The 22,793-nt window shown below is 44.7% G+C and overlaps 2 protein-coding genes across 8 annotated transcripts in view; one reads left to right on the top strand and one right to left on the bottom strand.

The window, feature by feature from the left end:
* Csgalnact2 (chondroitin sulfate N-acetylgalactosaminyltransferase 2) overlaps positions 1 to 5,265 on the top strand; it is a 30,716-nt gene extending 25,451 nt beyond the window's left edge. For 2 of the 4 annotated variants that reach the window (XM_021652719.2, XM_060384010.1), the window contains one exon: positions 3,314 to 5,265. In XM_021652719.2, coding sequence (XP_021508394.1) covers positions 3,314 to 3,606 — 293 coding nt within the window. In that variant the 3' untranslated portion in view covers positions 3,607 to 5,265. Of the gene's footprint in view, positions 1 to 2,423; positions 3,280 to 3,313 lie in introns of those variants that run through there. The other 2 variants (XM_060384013.1, XM_060384011.1) reach the window with 2 other exon arrangements.
* Positions 5,266 to 16,612: 11,347 nt separating this feature from the next.
* The window catches only part of Rasgef1a (RasGEF domain family member 1A), a 101,132-nt gene continuing 94,951 nt past the window's right edge, over positions 16,613 to 22,793 (bottom strand). For 2 of the 4 annotated variants that reach the window (XM_060384026.1, XM_060384028.1), the window contains exons 5-13: positions 22,404 to 22,625; positions 21,929 to 22,003; positions 21,504 to 21,596; positions 20,978 to 21,080; positions 20,827 to 20,906; positions 19,805 to 19,996; positions 18,830 to 18,953; positions 18,552 to 18,624; positions 16,613 to 18,358 (exon numbers count right to left, since the gene is read on the bottom strand). In XM_060384026.1, the coding sequence (XP_060240009.1) occupies positions 18,334 to 18,358; positions 18,552 to 18,624; positions 18,830 to 18,953; positions 19,805 to 19,996; positions 20,827 to 20,906; positions 20,978 to 21,080; positions 21,504 to 21,596; positions 21,929 to 22,003; positions 22,404 to 22,625 (987 nt within the window). In that variant the 3' untranslated portion in view covers positions 16,613 to 18,333. Of the gene's footprint in view, positions 18,359 to 18,551; positions 18,625 to 18,829; positions 18,954 to 19,804; positions 19,997 to 20,826; positions 20,907 to 20,977; positions 21,081 to 21,503; positions 21,597 to 21,928; positions 22,004 to 22,403; positions 22,641 to 22,793 lie in introns of all 4 variants that reach the window. The other 2 variants (XM_060384029.1, XM_060384027.1) reach the window with 1 other exon arrangement.

The raw sequence follows: 22,793 nt of genomic DNA, 5'->3' as shown, positions 1-22,793 counted from the left end.
ACACATAGAAACCCTGTCTGGAAAAATAAAAATAAAAATAAAGGATGGTTTGGTAAAGAGAATCCTATAGCTCCAGATTATTTAGTGTCTCCATTTCCATAACGGAGTAGAAGCCCCCCTCCCCCAATGGGGGAGCACTCTTGCCAGGCCACAGAGGAGGACAGTACAGCCAGTCCGGATAAGCTAGGGTCAGATGAAAGGGGAGGAGGACCTCCCCTATCTGTGGACTTGGAGAGGGCCATGGAAGGAGATGAGGGAGGGAAGGTGGTTTAGGAGGGAATAAGGGAGGGGGCTACTGCTGGGATACAAAGACTGTGATTAATATAAAAAATAAAAATTTAATAAAAAAAAAAAAAACGTAGTAGAAGCCACAGGATTTATCTCATGATGTTCTTAGCCCATATTAAATTCACTTCTATAATTAGTCATTATCTACCTTGTCTATTTATCATTATAATATTTGAATAATGGAAAATCAAGAAGTAATGATAAAACTAATGCCATTTTCATGATTTTTCACATATTAAATTGTGAGCACTTACTATCTTTCAAAAACAGATTTTGTACACTATAACAATATTGTGAAGATTTTGAGTAGTATATTATGAATGTTTATAGCTCACCTGTGAAATTTACCAACTTGAAATATACAGTTACCTAAGTTGTATAGTTATCACCAATAAATTTAGACTGTTATCACCCTTAAACCTCATGCCCATTAGCAATTACTCTTCATTTCCCATCATCTTCCTCACTCCCAAACTCATTAATCTATTCCTATTGATTTTCCTCTTCTGAGCACTTAAGATAATTACAGTTGGACACCCTGTGGCCTTTTATCACTGATTTCTTTCACTCATCATGGTCATGTTTTCAAGGTTTAGCTGTGTGCCATGGATTAGGCACTTCATTGTTTATATAGCCTAATAATGTTCCACCGTATGGTTATAAAACATGTTTTCTGTCAGCGGATAGATATTTGGGTTCTGTTTTTAGGCTACTATGAGAATTTCTGCTGTGAACATTTGAATTTGAATATTTGTGTATACACTTTTGTGTGGACGTAAATTTTTCATTCTTCTTATGGTAGAATTGCTGAGTTATTGGTGCCATGCTTCATCTGAAATATCAACTTGAAGGGATTTAGAATCACCAGGGAAACAAACCTCTGGGTGTGTCTGTGAGAGATTATCTCGATTGAATATATTTAGGTGGGAAGACCCACACTAAATTTGGGCCATGCCATTAGAAGTAAAATTCCCTGCTGTGAAGCCCCTTGTGGCTGGACCCATGGAGTCCCTGACTCACACTTGTCCAGCAGCTCAGGAACTGTAGGTCTTCTTGTCCAAGTACTGGTTTCTGGAGACATTTCTTCTGTAGGAACTAGTGATTCTGTGTGTCTGCCTGTCTCTCCTCGTTTCACCCTGTGACCTTACTTCTCAGAAGGATGTAAGAGAAATGGTTGATTTTTCAGTTTGTTCAGCTTCTTAGCTGTTGGGAGTGAGTGATGATTTCTAAGCTTCTTAAATGTCACCCTTATGGAGTTCCCTCTGCATTTAGTTTAAGCATCTGTACTCTTTAATATTTGAGTAGCACATTCGTGTTTGTATAGAAAAAAAGCAGAGCTGTATCACATTCAGCATTTAGTACAGATATGACTGTTTAAACTTTATAGAGATGCTAGGTGTGAATATGAAATTAAATCACATAGCATAATTTAAAAGTAGACATAACTTGGAGGCCTAGATCTTAAATAATTTTTGTTTTTAAGACTATTTTCTAACTGTTGAAAAACTTCAAATACTTTTTGTTCTCTTTGTGTTTTAAAGTCAGTTCTTTAACTTGAACCCAATTTAAGAATTATGTCCATTTCATTGTCACCCACTGCAGTTAGCCTCTGCTCTTACTACCTCATCAGAGATGTGCTAATAAGACTATAATTGGACTATAATTCTGATGTGCCCACTGGCATGCTCTCTCTCTTTAAATTATTCAGTGCTGGGGACTGGACCTGGCTGCACAGCCATGCACAGCCTGTTTGCTTTTTCTTGTTTGTTTGTTTGTTTGTTTGCTGTTGTTGTTTTGAGACAGGCTCTTATAACTCAGACTGGCCTCAGACCTAAGATCCCCTACCTCTACCTCATGAGTGCTGTGCTGTAGGTGTGTACTACCATGCCCAGTGTTCTTCCGTTTGTGTTTTGCTTTTTTGTTTTTCCTTTTTGTAAATTCCTAATTGAGTAACACACAATTTCTTCCTTGAGTGCCTTCTTGAATTGGCTACTATCTTGGCATACTTCCAGAGTTTTCTTCCTTGCCTGAGTTCATGTCTCAGCTTCTTTACTCTCTGCCTGTGTTTAACCTCTAAAGCTTGGTATGTGTTAGTATTTAAACCTAGGCCTTCTTTTTCTTCTGAACCCCTTCAGCAATTCCAGTTCATTCCTATGGCTTCAAACCATATGTTGCTAAAATTCCTTCTCTAAGGAAGATGTAAATAATGTCTCCCCTTCCTCCAAAGATCCCAAGGATAAATCAAGGTATGATCTACCAGTTCACTCCAGTGAATTTATAAGGCTTTCGGACCATGGGGGTTACAGGCAAGAACATAGGTGATCTTAAAACAGCCACATGGGAAGGTCTGCACACAGCATGGATAAAGATTCCCATGACCAAGGGGATGGTGCTCCCTCCCTAGTCCTTCCTGCACTATGTACTTCTCAGCCCTCCCAGAAGCCATCTGCAATTAGGACAGACTTGCATATTCACATAGGTGAATACTGCAGCGAGGGGCCCTGCTCCTCCTCTAAGGGAAGGTCAGTAGCCAGCAAGTCCAGCTGCAGTGATCTTTTACCAACAGGCACAGCTGGATTCATGTAGATGATGGCAGTGTGGCCCAGAGAGCTGGCCTGTATAACATCGCCTATGCACCCAGTCTTAAAAATCCATCTCCAGATTGTCCATTTCTTGTGTTTTCCCCTATGGAAAGTTTTCTGTATCCCAGAAAATCTTGTTTCTTGAAGGATAGAAAAATATGTTAATGGTGGGGTCATGATTTGTATTTCCTTCTCCTTTGACTCTCTGTAGAACTTCATGTTCTTAAATATTTATTGTGGCAGCGATATTCTCAGCAACTGATGTTGAGCTCTCACAGTCTAAATCTCAGCTGTTAATGGATTTCCAAGCCATGAAGTTACCCAATGCGTTGTTGTCTTTGTTCTGTACCATGCCATCTCATTCAAAGCAGAACATTTACTATTAAGATACTTGTTTATGCCCTGGCTGGCAGACGCTTACAGTGTCAGTTTTGTACCTGCAGGTGGATTCGACATGGAAGTAAAAGGCTGGGGTGGAGAAGATGTTCATCTTTACCGAAAATACTTACATGGTGATCTTATTGTGATTCGGACTCCAGTTCCTGGTCTTTTCCACCTCTGGCATGAGAAACACTGTGCAGATGAGCTGACTCCTGAGCAGTACCGAATGTGCATCCAGTCCAAGGCCATGAACGAGGCCTCTCACTCCCACCTGGGAATGATGGTCTTCAGGGAGGAGATAGAGATGCATCTTCGCAAACAGGCATACAGAACAAACAGCGAGGCTGCTGGGTGACGGTCATCAGCACGTGAGAGTCAGGACCGCAGACCAGCACTGTTTACTCAGCCTTAATTCCAATTCCAGATTCTGTGCCTCTTCCAGAGAAAAACTTATTTTTCATGTTCTTTCTGAATTTTTTTTTTTGTAGTTCAACTTGATGTAAAAAGAAAAAAGTTTTTTGATGCAAAGCCTGCACTGTGAGAGTGCTGTAGTATGAAACGGTTGGCAAAATGAAATTTGGTATTTGTTCCTAAAATAGTTTGAATTAGGTTCTGCCTGTGTTCTGATTGGTCCTGGGTGTGTGCGAGGCTGATGTTGGGTTGGTCAGCACATTCCTATGGGGGCAGAACATTGGTTGGTCATGATGTTCAAACAGATGTCACCTGCTGACTGCTAAGTCAATCATCCAGCTTCAGCCTTTAAATGAGAGCTTTCTCTGATCACATGTAGAATATTTTTCTTACAGAGAATAATTAAATGACATATCTGAAATCTACAGTCCATCACAAAGGCATAAATCAAAGCCCCTTAACTTCTTGATGCTTTACCTCTGAATATCTGTTTTTAAGCAAATGGATGCAATATATATAGTTTAGAATTTATGGTTTGATTATAAATAAAATATATTATTATGTAATCATGTTCAAGATGCATAGTCAAAGTTGCAGTAGATTGTTTTGAACATTTTATTAAATTGGAACGCAGGAAAATAACTGGGAACATCTTTTTATATAAGCCAGATGCTTCCTAAAGAGACATAGAAAACATGAACATTACAGCATGGTTTTGTATGGCTTTGTTTTGCACTGTCTTGTTTAGCATGGGTACATATATATTTATTTTCTTGTATGTTAATATTTGCCATAACTGTGTTTGCATTTGTATTATACTTTCAGTTGAAAGAGTTTCATTGAAAAAATTTAATGTGTTATATATAATAAGATCACTCTTGATTTGAGAAAAAGGAAGGAAAAGTAATCTGATAAAAATATGAATTATGGAGTATTTAAAAAATTACATACAGATTAAATGTTATTTTAATTGAAGTGTAAATTATATTAATGAGGCAAGGTGAGTAAGAAATTATGTTTCGATAGAACTGTACTATAATATTTATCACATGTGGATATTTTATCATTGGGCCGTTTACTAGATCCAGAATGGAGAGGAAGTAAAAGGCATGCATAATTTTTTTAACCCTTGACTTTTAAAAGGGACCTACTATTTGTATATAACCCATGAAAACGCAGAGAAAGTCTTTTTTTTTTTTTCAATAAATCATACTGTCTCAAATGTTACAAATGCCAAATTTCTAGGTGCTAGAGTGAGTCCAATTTAATAATAATTGCTGAGGGTTCTGGTGGGGGTAGTGTTGAGGTGTTTTTGAAGATGTATAAATTGCTTCCTTCAGAATAAGCAAAGCCAGCGTCTCCTTTGTACACAGTTATTTATTGTGAAGACCAGTGAACGTGGCATTTAAAATTAGGGTACTAAATGGTTTACAAAGATGGTTACAGCTTGGTTTTGAGATAATCAAATGATTTTTACTTTAACTCCTATTTTTTAAATACTAGCTTTTATTTGAAGATGGAAGCTAAGTAATGAAAGCATTACTATATTTTTTACACTAAGCGGTACCAATAAAGTATTTTGTTACCAAAAGTTAAATGAAAATGTGGTAAATTAATTTCTTTCTAATTTAAAGCAGTGTAAGTTCAAAAAGGTGCACAGTGCGCAATCGTGACATTGCAGAAGAATGAAGCAAACCCCAGTGCACAGCGTGGGGGTCTGGACCAGTCTAGCCCCTGTTGTGCCCTTTCTAGTACACACATCCTCACTCTTTTTGACACAGTAACTCTGATTTTTGTGACAATTTGTCACGTTTTTCTTCATAGTTTTTCAACTCTCTATATCTCTACTGATTAATTTTGTCTGGTTTTGAATCATGTTCTTATTTCATTATATGATTTTTAACTTTCATAAGGTATTATGGTCTTAAAGTTCACCCATTTTTAATATCCACTTATTCATTTTTATTATTAAGCAGTTTTCATGAATGTATCATGATATTGATTATTTGTGGTGCTTCCAGGGTTTTTTTCATTACATTGTTGCTTAGCTTTTGGTTGTTTATGATTTTTACTGTTTTCTCTTGCTATTACAAGCAGTGGCATCATGAACATTACTGTACACTCTTGTAAGGGTGCCAGAATTTCTGTAGGTAGGAGTAAAATTTCTGTATCATTAGTTGCATCTGTATTGAACTTGCTTTCCAAAGGAGACCACCTTACAGCCCGAGGTGGAGTTTACTTTGTGTCCTGGCAGTACTTAATTGTACCATATCTGAAAACAATACTCCTCAGATTGTTCTATAAAGTAGAAAAGGAAGAATCTCCTCAAATTTTTTTTTCACAAAGCCATATTACCTTGATACCCAAGCCAGACAAAGATCCTACCACCATCGCTCCAAAAAATTAGTTGTAGGCCAATCTCTCAGATGAACATAGATGTAAATTTTCTCAATAAAAGACTTGCAAACTAATTCAAAAAGACCATTCAAAGTGATCAGTCCAACCTTGTCCGAGAGATGCAGAGGTCGTTCAGCAGAAGAAATAAGAACATCAAGTGGGAGCTCATGAATTTCAAACGCCTCTACTGCAAAGTGAACTGTTAGTTGACTGACAAGGCACTCTACAGAATGGGAAAAATCCTTTTCCAGATATATATACATATACATAGATATACATATATACATATATATATGACAGAGTATTAATGTTTATTATATACAAGGAACTCAAAAAATAAACACCATTAATAACAACCTCATTTTTTTAAAGTGGACTGTGGAACTAAGTTCTTGGAGGAACAGATGTCTAAGAAATGTTCTTTAAAGTGTTACCCATCCTTAGCTGTCAGAGAAATCCAAATTAAAATACTTTAAAATATTTTTATCGCAGTCAAATAGCTAAGGTTAAGAAAACAAGAACAAATGCTGGCAAAAGGGGACTCTTCATGAGTTGTTAGGGGAAGTGACCATTTTGATTAACTGCTGTGGGAATCAGCATAGCAATTTCTCAGAAAACTCGACATAGATCTACCTTAATACCCACTCCTGAACATATACCCAAAAGACTATTTGCTGCTATAGAAACACATGCCCATCCATGTTTATAGCTGCTCTAGTCACAATAACTAAGACGTAGAAACAACATAGATGATCGTGAATTGATGAATGGCAGTGGAATGTGGCACCTGTATACAACAGAATTTTATTCAGCCATAAAGAAAAATGAAATTGAGAAAATTGCAGGTAAGTGGATGAAGCTGAAAAACATAACGAGTGAGCCAACACAGAAAGACAAACACATGTTCTCACCAATATGTGGATCTTAATGATGAAGCTTGAGAGAGAGAGAGTAAAATTTTGAGTACCTGTAAAATTCATGAAACTATAAAGGAACTATTTGTGGAGAGAGGAGAGAAAGATCTTCACTGAGAAAGAATATAACATAGGTAGTATGAATGAGAAAATGGAACTGATGGAGAGAGAGTTTTAAATGGGGAGGGGAATGAAAGGGAAGGGCAGAGGAAGAGGTTGAGGAAAGGATAAGTTACTACTAAGGTTGTTTAAAAAGCCACGTGGAGACCTATTTTAAGTTCTAAATGGCTACCAGCATGGCAAGATATGCCCATGTACACCATCGTGGTTGTCAATTTTATTGCATCTGGAATCAACTAAAACTTGAGCTGCTCACTCCTATGAGGAATTTTCTTATTCGAATTGTTTGAAACAAGAAGGTCTACCATAAGTCTGGGTCACACCTTCTGGTGGCAGCCTGTGTAAAAGCACACCGAAGAAGGAAACCTTGCTTTTTGCCTGCTAGCCCTCACTTGCTAGCAAGTCCATCTATCTGTTGTTATGACGTTCCTTCCTATTAAAACCAACTTCTGTGGGATTCCAGTGTAGACTGAAGACCAGCAGCTTCCCAGGAACCCCCCAAGCTTTCAGCATCAGATCATAACTGCTCAAACACCTGGCCTCATGGACTAAACAAAGGCCATATTCTTGCCCTCTACAATGTAAGACAGCCATTGCTGTCCTACCCAGACCACATACTGTAATTCAGAAAGAAATCCCCTTTTATTATATACATGTTTATTCTATCAGTTATGTTCCACTAGAGAACTGACTGACACAGGCACAATGGTGGCATAAATGTTGTGGGGTAACAAACCACTCTCCAGTTGGGTTTAAGGCCAGCTCCACAGGAGGAATCACATGCCTGGTACTGGAAATTGACCAAGAACCCTTTGTTGGGAAGCTCACAGACCTCAGGGATGAAACTAATACTGTTACTCTGCTAAACAGATGGAGTCTCAAACTGCCCTCCAAACTTGCCTCTCCACACGTAGAGATTCGTGCAGATCCCATCAGAGAAACCTCTGTGAGGTTAACGGTGATGAATGCAGAAACTTACAAACTGGTCAAAAGGCAGAGAAGTGACTAAGTACTCAGCTAAAAGTGGGACATCTTTATAACACCCTCTCCCTAAAGCTCCTAGAGACCCTCGTGGAGGAGGGAGTAGAAAGATTTTAAGAGGCAGATGTTAGGGATGAGTGGAGCAAAAACTGTCTTCTGGACGTGACAGGGCCTCTACTCTTGTGAACTGAGAAAGCTTTAGTTGCCCGCACAGTCCATGTTCTAGCATGGGATGGGAAGGTATGCATGAGCCCCCAACCCTAGCTAAGGATCTATGAACAGTGGATAGCATCTAAGGAAGGCAGAGTCAGTGTTCTTTAAGGCCATGCTCCAGGGGATGACCCAGTGTCCAGAAGTATATGGACAGGACAGTTAGAATCAATGTGTTATTAAACTTAAAATAAAATAGAAGATACAAATTTAAAGTGGAACAAGGAGGTAGGGGGAGATCTTGGAGAAATTAAGGGGAAGAGCTGCATGTGAATATGATCAAAATACATTGTATGAAATTAACAAAAAAAATTTGTTTTTTAACTGAGCTACTCTGGAACCTGAGATTCAGGAACAACCACAAGTCAGAGAGAGAGATGTGGAGAACAGAAGGTCCAGACACTGACATGCTAAAGGGCACAGGGAGCAGGAGACTGAGCTCGGCCAGGCAGATACGCAGGAAAGTTGGCCCTCTCCATGGCTAGGACCTGATTTCATCAGCTGAGAATCACCCTAGAGTCTGGTGGTGCTGAGCCTGAGGCCAACCGGTGGAGCAGCCTCTGGAGCCACCTGCCACTGCTCAAGAATCCAGGAATGTACTTGTTACACCTCAGCTGCATTCCTTTAGCCAGGTGGCTAATCCTCACGAGCGGTCCTCAGCCTGAAATGATCCAGTCTTCCGGTTGCTTTCTATACTCCCAGAGACCTTGGGAGACACACAGCCCAAAGCTAAAACATTACTGTCACCTGGTGCCATCGGAGGAGGGTGAGAAAACTTGCTCCGTCCATAGACTGCAAACTTAAGTGTGGCCAGCAGAGGCCTCTGGTAGGCAAAGAAAGGAAGGAAGGGAAAGACAGCTCCCACAGATGGCAATGCTTGTCCAGTCACTGGGCAATGGTGTGGACCAGGATCTCAAGGCATCTTCATATGCAAATTGGAGGTCAGGAATATAGAAGACCTTGTACTAAAATAAATGAACAAGAAATCAGAAATTCCTCAATTCACCCAATGAAACATTTTGAAGTCTTAGAAAAATAAGAGCAAATCTAACCCAAAGCACTAGATGAAAAAGGACAGAGGGAAGATGAAGGAAGAAATTAATGAAATGGAGACTAAAAGAACAATATATATACTCAACCAAAGACCCTAAAGACTCTACCAGAAAACTCTTAGAACTGATCTTTTTATTAAAAAAAGTATACAATATATTCTGATCAGTTTTTCCTTCCTCAGCTTCTTGAAGATCCTCCCCACCTTCCCACCTACCCAACTCCATGCCTTCTCTTTCTCTCTTTAGAAAGCAGGCAAATGAACAACAAGAACAAAAGAGAAACAGAATTTTTAATGAAAAGAAAAATCCATAAAACCAAAATGATCGCCATTTTCAGCAAAGTAGTAAAATATAAAACTTTCCTACAAAGACCCATAGCTTTTCTATATGACAATAAGAAATATTCGGAGACATCATTTGGGCGATGGTTCTCAACCTTCCTAATGTTGCAACCCTTTAATAGTTCCTCAGACCCCTGATCATAAAATGATTTCTTTGCTACGTTGTAACTGTAACGTTGCTAGTGTCATGAATCATAATGTAAATACCTGTGTTTTCTGGTGTCTTCGGTGACCCTATGAGTCATTCAACCCCTCAAGGGGTCAAGAAATCCTATTCAAATAACTTAAAAGGAAAACCTAGGAATAACCCTAATAAATGGGTCAAAGTCTTCTAAATGAAAACTGGTACATACTGAAGAAAGGAACTCGAAAGGACTCGACAGACAGCAAGGCCTCCACACTCATGGACTGGCAGAATTAATACAATTAAAAATGGCTATGTTACCAAAAGTGAGTACAGATTTAACAGAGCCTCAACAGAATGGCAATGGAATTCTTCAAAGAATGATTTTTTTTAAGTCCTAAAACTCCAATGAAAACAAAAATCTGCAAAACGGCCAAAGCAACTTAGCAGGAAGCAATGCTGGGAATGCCGCTAGCAACAGGCATAAGGCCAGCATGTGGGAGCTAAAGCAATATCTCAGGTTAGGGCCGGGGTTAATTAAGAGCACTGGCTTCTCCTGCGAAAACACCCACTTGGCAGTTCACACCCACTGTAACTCCTGCTCCAGGGGACCTGATGTCTTCTTCTGGCCTCAGTGGGTACCAAGCGCACACCACACTGCACAGACATGCATGCAGGCAAAACACCCACACACATAAAATAAAAATACATGTTAAATGCTTTTGAAAGAAGACCCAGGTTCATTGTCAGCGGGGCTACCTAGCAAGACCCTTTCTCCTACGCCAAGGAGAACTGGCTACATGTTACCTGACCCAAGTCTGGGAGCAGCCCAGAGGAAAGATGGTTTGCGTTTTGCTTGCTGGCCTTCCCTCTTGCTGCTGAGTTGATTTACTCCATCATTGCTCGTGATGATTCCTCAACTGATACTAGTTCCAACATTTTTAAGCTCCGATCATCGACTAAAACCCTCCAGGAAGCTTCCAGGTTCTGCGTGCCAGATTGGGACTGCTGAGACACCCAGCCTCATGGATTGAGCAATTAACTGCCAGGCTTTTGGCTTACCCTGTGTGTGACCGCTACTGTGGAATTACTCTGACTGCTGACAGTTAAACAGTTACTGGGTTCGCAGCCTCTCAGGTGTGAGAAAACTATTGTTACTATTGTAACATAAGCAGATTTAGTAATATACTCTATATAATTACATACACATAATTATATATAATATGTACATATAGGTTCTGCTCTTCTAGACAACCCTGACTAATACAAATTGGACAAAACAATATAGGACTCTTCAATGTGTCCAAGCTGCTATGCAGGCTGCTGTGTGACTTAGGCCAAAGTTGCTTTTGGTTCCTATGCTTATCACAGCAACAAACAGCAAACCAGCACTGAAACTGGTACAAAAAGTGGGGTTCTGTGATGGACCTGGCCACGTGGCTCTTGTTCCTTGGACTGTTTGGTGGGGGAGAAAGGTGGAAGATTTTGGAGCTTTGGGACAGAGAGTCATTGAGTGCTCAAAGTTTAATGAGCTGCTGTGGGAACTTGAAAATATTGCTGATAATCATGCAGATCATGAAACCTGGCTTGGGAAGTCAGAGAGTTCCCAGGAGACTCTGTCTGGACCTTTTGTGTGATATATCTGAATTCGGAAACACTGGAAATAAAACTTGGGCCTTTCTAGGACAATATATACTGACCAACTGGAGCTGAGCAATCACCTCTGATTAAGAAGATTTCAGCATCATCAAGGCAAATTCCGGGAAGCATTTCCAACAAGCTTAGGCTGTCCTTTTTCTCCAGCTCTGCCACCCGCTTGCGTACGCAGCTTGTCTCATAGGCTCCAGCTCGCTGCCCTGCACTCCTGCTGATATCCTTGGTGGCCACTCCTACAGTCATGGCATATCCAATATGCTGGAATCACCACTGCAACTGAGGCTCTACCTTTGCCAATACCCTCCTGGCTTTTCTGCAGGGACTCTCACCTTGCCACATGATGCCAAAGCCTCGGCTGCTCTCAGTGACACCTTCAATCCTTCAAAACCAGTAGCACGCGGGAGACTGTTAACACCTTATTTACAAGGTTCTGTTGACAGTTTGATGTGCAGCCCTGGCCTCCCACTGAACCTTAGTTTCTATGCTGATTATTTAAATCACTCCTATAGTCTGGATTTGAGGCTTTTGTAGGATGTCTCTATTACAAATAATCTCTTCTGGTTACAAGCCCATTTCTTCACTCTCTTAATGGTATATGTTAATAAGTGGAAGTTTTTAATTATAGTAAAGTCCAATTCATCACTTTTCTTTTAATTAAAATTTTCTACTTTCTTAGAGTTTCATGTGGTACTCAAACACGAGTGCTGTAGTTACATCACTTCTCCCTCTGCCACCTCAAATTTCACTCTTGAATTCATGAATGTGTGTGTAAAACTATATAGTATTGCTCCTATGTGCATATTTAGAGCTGACCGCTCAAAGTTCAGTAACAGTCTAGGCATTCTTCCCTGGAAGAAAGTTATTCCCCCTCCTCATCAGTCATTGATTCCCTGATTTCATGTATTTCTTCATCTAGAGTTGGGGCCCTGTGAACTAACCTCCATCCATGTTGGTGTGTCAACTGGTGTGGTCATTACGCTGGACTCCTTTAGCCAGCCATCTTGTTGAGATTTCGTGGGTATTGCATCCCTGCCATGTACAAGAACCTATCTAGGCAGCTGGTGTCCCAATTCCCTGGCTCTTACGGTCTTTCCACCACTTCTTTCATGATACCCCGAGTCGTAGAATTAGGGGTTGTACTGGCAACGTGTCAATCAAGGCTGGTTCCTCGTGGCCATTTATTCTCTGCATTTTGTCCACTTTTAGGTCTCTATAATTGCCTCTGTCTGCTACAAAAGCAGCGTCTTTGGTGAGGGGCCAGGGCTACACTCATCTGTGGATAGAAAGCAGAGTTTGTAGAATACAGTTAGAAATGATATTGTTGTAGAGAAATGACAATAATGCATTCTCTGTTGAGAAGGCCTTATGTCCAATTAGATAACTGTTGGTTATTCCAAGATAGAAGTGCCCCTACTGAACCATGGGGGATCTTGCCGGGACAGTCGTTGTCATGGTTCACAGGTGGATAAACGTATTAATTGCTTTTCTCCCTCAGCACTGCATAGGACCTTCAGATTTTATGAGAGATAGTGCTGGAGGAGGAGGAGGTTTCCAATTGAGCTGCAGCTCAATTCCTCTAGGTCCTGTATCCGAAGCACGTGGTGTCTTCAACAGTAGAGTCTTACATCCAGGTTCCCGGAAGCAACCAAAAGCAATGGCAGGAGCGTCTATTGTTTGGGGAGTTTCTCGGGTCTCCTGCCCAACAACTGGAAGGGAGGTCTTCTTTGCCTGTCACTGGGGTTCTTGTTCATCTATGACTTTAAATTCTTGACTTTATTATTTTGTGTGTGCGAGTGTTTTGTCTACATGTATGTCTGTGCACCGCGTACACACAGCACCTGCACAGACCAGAGAAGCATGCCGAATCTCCTGAAGCAGGAGTCACCGTGTGGGTGCTGGAAACCAAACCCTACTCCTCCAAAAGAGCAGCCAGTGCTTCTGACTGCTGAGCCAGCTCTCCAGCCCTAGTCTGTAACTCTTGAAGCATTGTCCCCGTGTGGTGTAACTCCACCGAAATGGGGGTGCAGTCACGCACACACGCACATTATGTATGTTTTAAAGATTATGAAATAATGTTTCCCGTGGCTCTTTCAAACATCCTTAGTGCTATTTGTCTCTCTCTCTCTCTCTCCTCTCTCCATCCCTCGACGTTACTCTCCCTTCTCCCCAGGTAAGCTCCTCTCCCATCTGCCCTTTCACCTACGCCCTGCTGTTCCCCTCTCTGGAACTGCTGCCTCCCAGCACTTTCGACTTTCCTGGCTTCCCTGTTTGCTTCCAGTTATGTATTTAAATCTGAAACTTCAGAGCTAGGGCCCACAAGTAAGAGGTAAGATTCAACACTTGTCTCTTTGCATCTGGGTTACTTTGCTCAATAGAATTTTCCAGTTCCGTCAGCTTACCTGCAAATTTCACGATTTTGCTTTTCTTTACCACTGAATAGAATTCCATTGGGTATATGTCCCGCATTTTCATGCATCATTTGTCAATCGAGGGCATTTAGGTTGTTTCCATTTCCCTAGCTAATGTGAACAGAGCAGCAATGAACACAGCTGAACAAGTAACTGTGGAAGCAATTCTTTTCCTTTGGACATTTGCCAAGAAGTGGTATATCTGAGTCCTATGTTAAACTCTATTTATGTTCAGTATTTTGATAATTCTCCACACTGATTTCCACAGTGCCCACACCAGTTTTCAATCCCACCAGTGGTGATGAAGACTCCCCTTTCCCTACATCCTCACCAACATTTGTGGTTCAGGCATTTTCTTAATAATTTGTGTTTTCCTGATTGCTAAGGACAATGCTTTTTAAAGTATTTCTTGACCATTTTTATTTCTTCTTTTCAGTACTCTCTGTTCATAGCGGCCCCTCCTTTTTAATTGGACCATTTCTTTACTTGATTCCTTGTTTTTGAGTCTTTGCATATTTCAGAATATTGTATTCAGTGTTTTGCATATACAGTTACTAATCTGAATGTCTAATTTAAGAAACATTTTTTCCATTCCAGAATATAAAGGATTTTTTTTTATGTTTTCTTTTAGACTATTATAATGCTTTTCAGACTTATATTTGTAGTCTGTTTGGAAATGACTTTTACATGTGGATTATGTTAAAGGTTAAGAGTCCTTCTTTGGAGTTTCTTTTGATGGAGATCTGCTTATAGAAAACTCCATTTTAGTTTGTATCTTATTTTCCCTGGTTTAAAAAAAAAAGTACAGTTTTGAAGGGTAGACAATTCTAGGCTTGCACTTTTTCGTCAACCGCATGAAGACTGTTCCTGTGTGTTGGTTTCAGTTCCTCTGTCGGGTTAACAACGGTCCCACTTTGACACTCACTAGCTTACCCCAGCAGTCTCCGGGTCTGCAGTCCCTTTCTGTTCCTCATCATTCTCATCTTCTGTGCATAAATATGCTTTTCCTGACCTCGTCTGAGCTTCTTTTGACTCCTTGGATTTTTATTTTGTATCAGTTGTGAAAAATCTAAACAGGATCTTTGCCCCATTCTTTCCTTCTTTGATTCCGGTAGCTTATGCTAAAATAACCACTATGTCTCATAACCTTATTTTCCAACCTTGTCCTCTCTGAGATGAATTTTACTAATTCCTTCAAAGTCATACCATTTGGTTCTTTGGGATGGCAACATATGAGGGCTATATAACAATTATATTATTTGAAAGTTTGTTGGACTAGTGTGATTTTTTTTGTTGTTGTTGCAAAACTTTGGAAAGTTTGCTAACATGTGGTTATAAATTATCAGCAGTAAGTTTTCCCTGTCTCCATTCAGGGACAAGCTTCAAATTAGCCGTTTTCCTTGACTCCCTTGGTCAAAGCAGAGCATTGTTTTCAAGGCCACTGTTAGACCAGAGGGAGTTTCTGTTTGTGTCTGTCTTGTCTGTCCATCTGTCTGCCTGTCTGTTGGTGTGTTTTGGCATGCCAGTCATATGGGCTACGGTCACATGTGCCTTGGGATTTCTGCTCCTCCCTCATACCTGGAAATGGAGTTTGTGGTTCCTAGCTGCAAGGTAAAATCTGACTTCCACATTGTCCTGTCTTCCCCTGCATCCACTTGGATTTATGACTTTTATATAACTTCATTATTCATCTTCAGCAGGCAAGGGCTTCACCTTCCATGGTGCCAGAAATGGATAAGGACATAACTTGCCTTCCTGTACCCTCTATAGCATTGTTTTACCCAAACTAACTGTGCTAGTTATAGTGGGGTTGAGACTTCTGGAAATTTTTTTTTTCTTGGAGCCAGAGAGGGAGGGACTTCCCCACCTTGCTTATATTATCATGACTTCCTTTTTAGGAACAACGATAGAAATCATGTTAACACGATCTAAACCGACCTGTAGATGCAGTAGAGAATGTGTTTTAAATTCTCCCACATGGGAGATATATTGGCTGGACCGACAATGGTGTGGCTCCTTCAGCACTGGTCCTGTGGGAATGAGCAGAGTTGGGGCTGAAGGTGCAGGGTGAGGCTTTTTTACCTGGCCTGGGCTGTGTTCTCAGTGGGAGGAGGCAGGCTGGAGAAACGAGGGCCCGGGGTTCTCTGTCAACTGCCCCACAGCGTAGTCACTACAACAAAAGGCCCCGTCTGAATCGTGCCTGGCTCTATAGGAGGCTACAGCGGGTACCTGCGGGACATAGCAGCCCCACGGAAGGAAGATTACGACCATTAACATCATGACCATGACATCCTTAGCAAGGTGTCCCTGACTTATATGGCCATACACCACATCCTTGGGTGTGCTCTTGTTGTTGTTTGTTTGTTTATGGTTTTGGAGGCAGCGTTTCTCTGCGTAGCCTTGGCTGTCTTGGACTCACACTGTAGACCAGGCTGGCCTCGAACTCACATCGATCCACCTGCCTCTGCCTCTGCCTCCCTGAGTGCTGGGATTACAGGCGTGCCACCACACGTGTGTTCTTTCAGAAAAGCAGGACTCCAACAGCCATCCTGTGCATCCTTTTCTGGTCTCCCATTAATCGCCTGAAAAGCCATTTGTCAGATTGCAGTTCAGCTGCGAACAAAAGCTCCTTGCTGGGTCACACACACACGGAAGCCTACAGTGGGTCCCTGGAAAGCCAACCACCTCCCCCCCACTTCAGTCCTCCCTGACTCCAGGCTCCTTAGCACACACACACAGGCAAGAGGGAAGAGCAACATGTTCTTTTATTGATGCAAGTACATCCAGTCACACCACAACTGACATCCTGCATATGGTACAGCTTTATACTCAGAGATCAACTCCAAATACCAAAACAGCAAATGTAGGGTGTATCAAAGTGGGGCAGTAAAATTGCAATGTAGACACTTTCTCAAGAAGATACTAGAACCGGTGACCCCTGAAGCACACATGGACTTGAAGGCTCTTAACACATGTACAGAAAATGTTCTAACATTATATTCCAAATATATATTCTCAAGTTTCCCGCCTTTATCTCAAAGACATAAACAAATCGATATGTACTATCAATATACAATCTGTAGTAGCTAGACGGTCTGAAAAGTGCAAACACACTGTGACAATACAGTGTAACTACAGCCCAAGGCTGAGGGTGGACACCGAGCCTACCTCCCTTTGGCTTGGCCGGCCATCTCCCGGCTGTCCACAGGGGCTCTGGGAACGGGACCGACCAGTCCATACCGGGCCTCTTGACAGGCAGCTCCCACCCAAGCCAAGCAAATCAGTGTAGATACCTCCAGCTGTCTGAGGGACAGAGCCATCCCACCCACAGTCAGGAAGATGCGGGGTTCACGCCAGGGAGTCGGACATGACAGATGAACCACGCTCCCCCGTTTGGATCAGAAACAGCCTGCTCTGTGTTGGACTTTGTCATCTGGAAGTGCTCCAGAGGTGGGGGCTGCCTGGCGAATTGTCTGAGCTCCAGATTACCCATGGGGGGGGCCCTCCTACCAGAGGGAGGGGAGGCTGTCTACCACACGCCCCATTTTGCTTTTCCTTCCCTTTGTGGGCCAACTTCAGATACAGCCTTTCCATCCTCAGGTCTGCTCTGCATGGCCTTCCCCAAAGCACCTCAGCTCAGGTGAGGCTGATGATGTTACAATGCCCTCGCTATATTGTCTTAGATTTTTTTTTTCTCTCTCTCTCTCTCTCTTCTAAAACACAGTTGAAGAACAATTTTCCCAAACATATTCTCACGGAAAATATGCTGTCAGGCATCCCCCTGCCCCTCCCAACCCCATAAATCCCTGATAAAGGAAAATGAAAATGTAAACTTTGGAAAGCCCGTATGTAAAGGTTCCCTTCCGGAAGTGTGCACTCGAGACCTCCTGGCCACTCCAGCCCTTCCTGTGGGAACCTGGTGGCCCAGGCTGCTGAGGGTGGGCTCCTTGCGGCACAGGACAGAGTTGGCTTCAGCTCCAACAATGGAACAGGAAGACTGGACCCCCAGTACCCTCTAAGGCACTAACCCCAACATCAGAGACACTGGCTGGAGAGGCGTCCGAGCAGGCAGGGCTCATATTGGTTTTGGTTGGGTTATTTTAAATTTTTTTTCATAGGATGTTAATCATCAAAAGTAGAAAATAAAAATCTACATTTCATTAGAATAAGATGTTACCATGGTTACCATCTCCCATGATACTCTTTCCCGCCCCTCCCCAAAACAGGGCCCTGCCCTGTTTAAAATAAATAACAACGACAACAGAAAGAAAGAAGGAAAGAAAGAAAGGAAAAAAACTTTGTAAGTGCCAAAGGCTGATGCATGAAATAATTACCATTTTCTTTTTCATAAAAGTTATATACAAAATGGACCCCAACCAGTGAGGCCTCCTCCTCTCTCATCCCGCATCTGCCACAGTTGAAACGCGATGCGTATTGTGCGCTCCCTCCGGCATCTGAGGCTGCATCCTCAGGCTCTGTTAAGAAGAGTGGTCCTGCAGTGGGCAGAAGGGGCTGCGTCAGGCTCCTCTGAGCAGGCAGAGGGCCGGCCCAGAGCTCTGGGAGAAGAGACCCCGGTCCAGCCCAGTCTTCAGCATCTTCCCAAACCATCCACCAGGAAGGCCAGATCTGTTTTACCATGCCCACCTCGCCTGTGCCCACCTCCTCCCTCCCCAGGCTTCGGTGTACCTGAGCGCCTTCCAGCTGTCCTTCTCCATGTGGTTCTCGGGACCTTCGCTTTCAAAGGAGGCGATGAAGAGAGCTGAGGGATGGAGAGAGCCTCAGAGCCCGCATCCCTGCAGGTGGGTTACCCCTTCCAGGGTCACAGCGAGGCCCAGGACAAGAGGACTAGGAACTCTAGCTGGGCCCTGACGGTCTTCCAGAGCCACCTCGAGAGGTCAAGGGGCCTAGGCGGGTGTGAGAACAGTTATGCGCTTGGGGAGATGCTGTCGAAGAGATGCCCTTACCTTCCTCGCTGTAGATGGGAGCTGTGAGCAGGTAACTCTGAATCTTCTTGTCCTTCTCGAAGGGACACTCTACCTGTGTCCATGTCATGAACTCGTGGATCTGTCTGGAAATTTCCCAAAATTTCTGAAGGGACAAAAATACCAACAGGACATCACCTGAATGAACTTAAAGCCAATTATCAGAGCCAGGGATATGGCTCCCTGCCATATCTGTCTGCTGCTTCTGTTGTTAGTCTCAGCAGGAGGAAGGTGACAGCGCCGGTCTGGCTGACACTATGGCAGCTTATACAGCATCTGAGACCACAGAAAGCCCCGAGGACACTCTGCCTTGCCCTCTGCAGAGGCAATCAGGCTACAACAGGGCCTGGGTGTCTCTCAAACAGGGGCCCAGAAGGTCCCATCTGTGTCTCCAGCCTGAGGCAATCCCTCCCAGCCATACCCAGCATGGGGAGGGGCACCGGCAGAACAAGTCACCCTCTTCCGTACCAGGGCGTCAGTATGAGTGCACGGCGCCCAGCTACCCCTTACTTGACGTACACTACTCTACCCCGGGCTGCCTTTGTCCTGCTCCCACCCTTGGCCAGGTACCCTCAGCCCCCAGGCCTATCTGGGATCCTGCTCAAGTCCCTTCTTACCCAGCTCCCTCCACACCCCCAAGTCCCTAGGGATGGCACCTCCACTGCCTCCTCAGTGGAGTCAGGACTAGTACAGGGATCCTGGATAAATACAGGCCCTGTGGCAACAAGCTCCGAGACCGGCTGTTCCCCCAAGAAAGACAGGAGCTGCACCTCAAACCTTAAGGCTGAACAAGCAGCCCTGGCCCACCTGGTGCTCCAGCCCCGAAGGACCTTCTGGGCCTCAGGCAGGGCTTGGAAGCCACCCTCACCCCGACCCCTGCTACAAAGCTACTGCCTGCTAGTACCAGAAGGCTCCGCCTGCCCCGCCCATGCTGGGACCACGAGGGGCTGGGCTCACTTTGAAGTTAATGTGCCCATTGGGCAGGTGGTTGGTGTGGATTTTGTGCAGGAAGTAGATGTCCTTAACGAAGAGGTTGAACACAGGGATGACTATCTTCTCGCGACTGCTGTTGGCCGTCTGGGACCTCTGTGTTGCCCCCTGCAGGGCTGTGCGGTAGTTGCAGAAGTTGCTGGAGGGGTCCATGTGATGCTGGAGGCACGGGGAAGATAGAATAAGGCCCTCAGACCCACACGGGTGCCCCTCTGTAGACTATGAGGCGGCAGGTGGAAAAGGCACAGTCCCGGGGACCAGGTGGCCAACACAGCCCCTGAGGCCCTAGACCTTGGAGAGACACAGGAGTGTCACAGCTCCGTGTGCCCTGCCGGGTCTGTGTGCCTGCCTTCAAAGCAATGATTCTCAACCTATGGGTCACGACCCCCTTTGGGACCAAATGATCTTTTCACGGGGGTGGCCTAAGACCATCAGAAAACGAAGGAATTTACATTACGGTTCATAAGAGCAGCAAAATTACAGTTCTGAAGTAGCAATGAAAATAATTTTATGGCAGGGGGGGTCACCACAACATGAGGAACTGAATTAAAGGGTCGCAGAGTTAGGGAGGTTGAGAACCACTGCTTTAGAGCCTTCCTCTGCTCCAGGACACAGACTGACACCGCTCAGACCTCAACCACACCACAAGGCACTAAACACAGAGTAGCCTGTGACCAAGTGCATCTACGTGGAGCTTCAGGTGACATGTCTGCCAGCCTCTGGGGACACAGGTAGCCCAGGATCAGAACACGGTGATGTCACTTGGTTGAAACAGCGTTAGCTGGTTCAAGCTCTCACTATCCCTCTTTGATTCCACCCAAAGCAACATGGCCAAGAAGAGCTCAAGCGCCCAGCACCAACAAGGCCAGTCCCGTGTGTGTAAGAGTGACACGAAAGATCACACACACACACACACACACACACACACACACACACCCTGCTGAGGACCCTCTGTACAACATGAGATGGGGGGGGTCAGACACCAGTACCTCCAAGACATCAAACTTGGCTGTCTTGACTTTGGACCATGTTTTCTTCAGCCGTGCCACTGGACTGAGGTTCATGCCAGCTGGGGAGACAATGGGCAGAAGTCAGAGCATGGAGAAGCACAAGCAGCCCCGCCTGTACCTGGACACTCACATATGATGGCCATCATGGAGTTGAAGTTCCCGATGTTAAAGCACTCCCGGGCCACGTCAATGAAGAACTCCAGCATGCGGGTCCGGTGTTTCTTCTTTACCACCTGGAAACAGTGGGTCTGCCTCGGCATGGAGCCACCATGGGACCCCAGGGCATGGACTGCGGGGAGGGCATCGGGCTTCGCTGCCAGAAATCCGAGGCTGTGTCCTTGGGGCCCTGTGGCAACAAGCTCCATCCATGTCCTAACACTGTTCCGTCCTCATCCACAACAGGAATGAAGCCATCTGCCTCACAGACTGACGGCAATGGAGTGCGCTGTAATGGGCTCTGGGCACGAGGCAGGCACTCCGGGAATGAGGTCTTTGTTACCGTGTGAAAGGATCATTGTTTCATGCGAGATTCCGCTGCCAGGGCCAAGCTGAGGCCCTGGCAGCGGGCACCATGTGCATTTACTTGAGGCCGACTCAGCCTTGCAGAGACGGTAGGGGAGGCCATCTTACTCGGGTCTGCTATGTCCGAAACTTACCCGGCACACCTCTGTAGCCACGAGCATGCTCAAGCAGTTGAACCAGTTGTCATAGGCTTCGAGACTGTACGTCTTAGTCATGTCTCCTCGGCACTAGAGGGACAGAGCACGTCACAGGGAGCCCTGGGGACCCTGATTGGACAAGCCAGTCTCCGTGGCTGGCCAGGTCTCAAGGCCAGAGCTTGACCCTGGACCATGCCCGCCTGCTCCTTAGCTGACCCATCAGTCCAGACTGGCTTCTCCCATGATGCACCACTCTGTCTAGTTGTCACTAACCCCCATGATAAATCCCAGGAAGGCCACAGTCACAGCCACCAGGTGGCATGGCCCAAAGTGCATACCCCATAACTGAGGGAGCCCTGCACCCAACCTGTGTGAGGATGCAAGTGGCAGGCCCAGCCAGGGCTCCCAGGGTGCCCACTCACCCTGTGATTGTCCAAGGAGTCCATGTGGCTAATGATCTGCATCAGGTCCTCAGGGCGAATGCTGTTGACCCTCTCCTTCAGCGGGGGACAAGGAGAGGGGTCAGAGCTTCAAGGGGTGTGGCAGAGATTACAGGAAGAGCAGACAGAGCCTGTCCAGAGCAGAAACTATCTGCTCTCGGGCCTTTCCTGTATCCTGGGCCACCACAGGCCAGTGTCCCTCCCCCTCCCCCTTCGGCTCATACAGGGATGCCGCACTCTTAAGAGACGCAACAGTGGACACAGAGATACCCGTTGCTCTGGTGGACTCGCCACTAGCCTGCGGCATTCACGGCAAGAGCCAGCAAGCCAGCTTCCCTATCGAGGCCCAGACTGGCCAGCAGGGAGGTATCCTTGCAGCACCCAGTGGCTAAGCAATGTCAAGGGTGGCCCGACTGACCCCATCCCCGGACCACGCAGGGCATGCAGCAGCACTGACCAGTTCGACGTGCGTCAGCTGCTGGGCCAACACCAGGGGGTCACTGCACACACCCAGGATGTCTTTCTGGGCGGCTGGTGGCTTGGCCTTGAGGACAGGCCCTTTGTCCACAACCGGTGACCGGAGCTTCTCCCGAAGCTCCTGGAGCTGACTCCGGGCAGCCAGGGACAGCAGCAAGCTTTGTATCATCTGGGCAATGGCTTTCTTCACTGTGCCATTCTCCTGCGGAGGTCGGGGCTGCATCACGGTGTTGGAATGGATTGGCAGCATGGTCGCCGACACCACGGAGAGCCCCACCCCACGTCTAGGCCTGTATCTGACCGCCGGCTCCCACCCTCCTCTCCAAACCTGAATATACCTTTGGGCCCTGGATGACAATACGGGCCACAG

This window comes from Meriones unguiculatus, chromosome 5, assembly GCF_030254825.1.
Source record: "Meriones unguiculatus strain TT.TT164.6M chromosome 5, Bangor_MerUng_6.1, whole genome shotgun sequence".
Classification (NCBI taxonomy): Eukaryota; Metazoa; Chordata; class Mammalia; order Rodentia; family Muridae; genus Meriones; species Meriones unguiculatus.
This window is presented reverse-complemented; position numbering and strand designations above follow the sequence as displayed.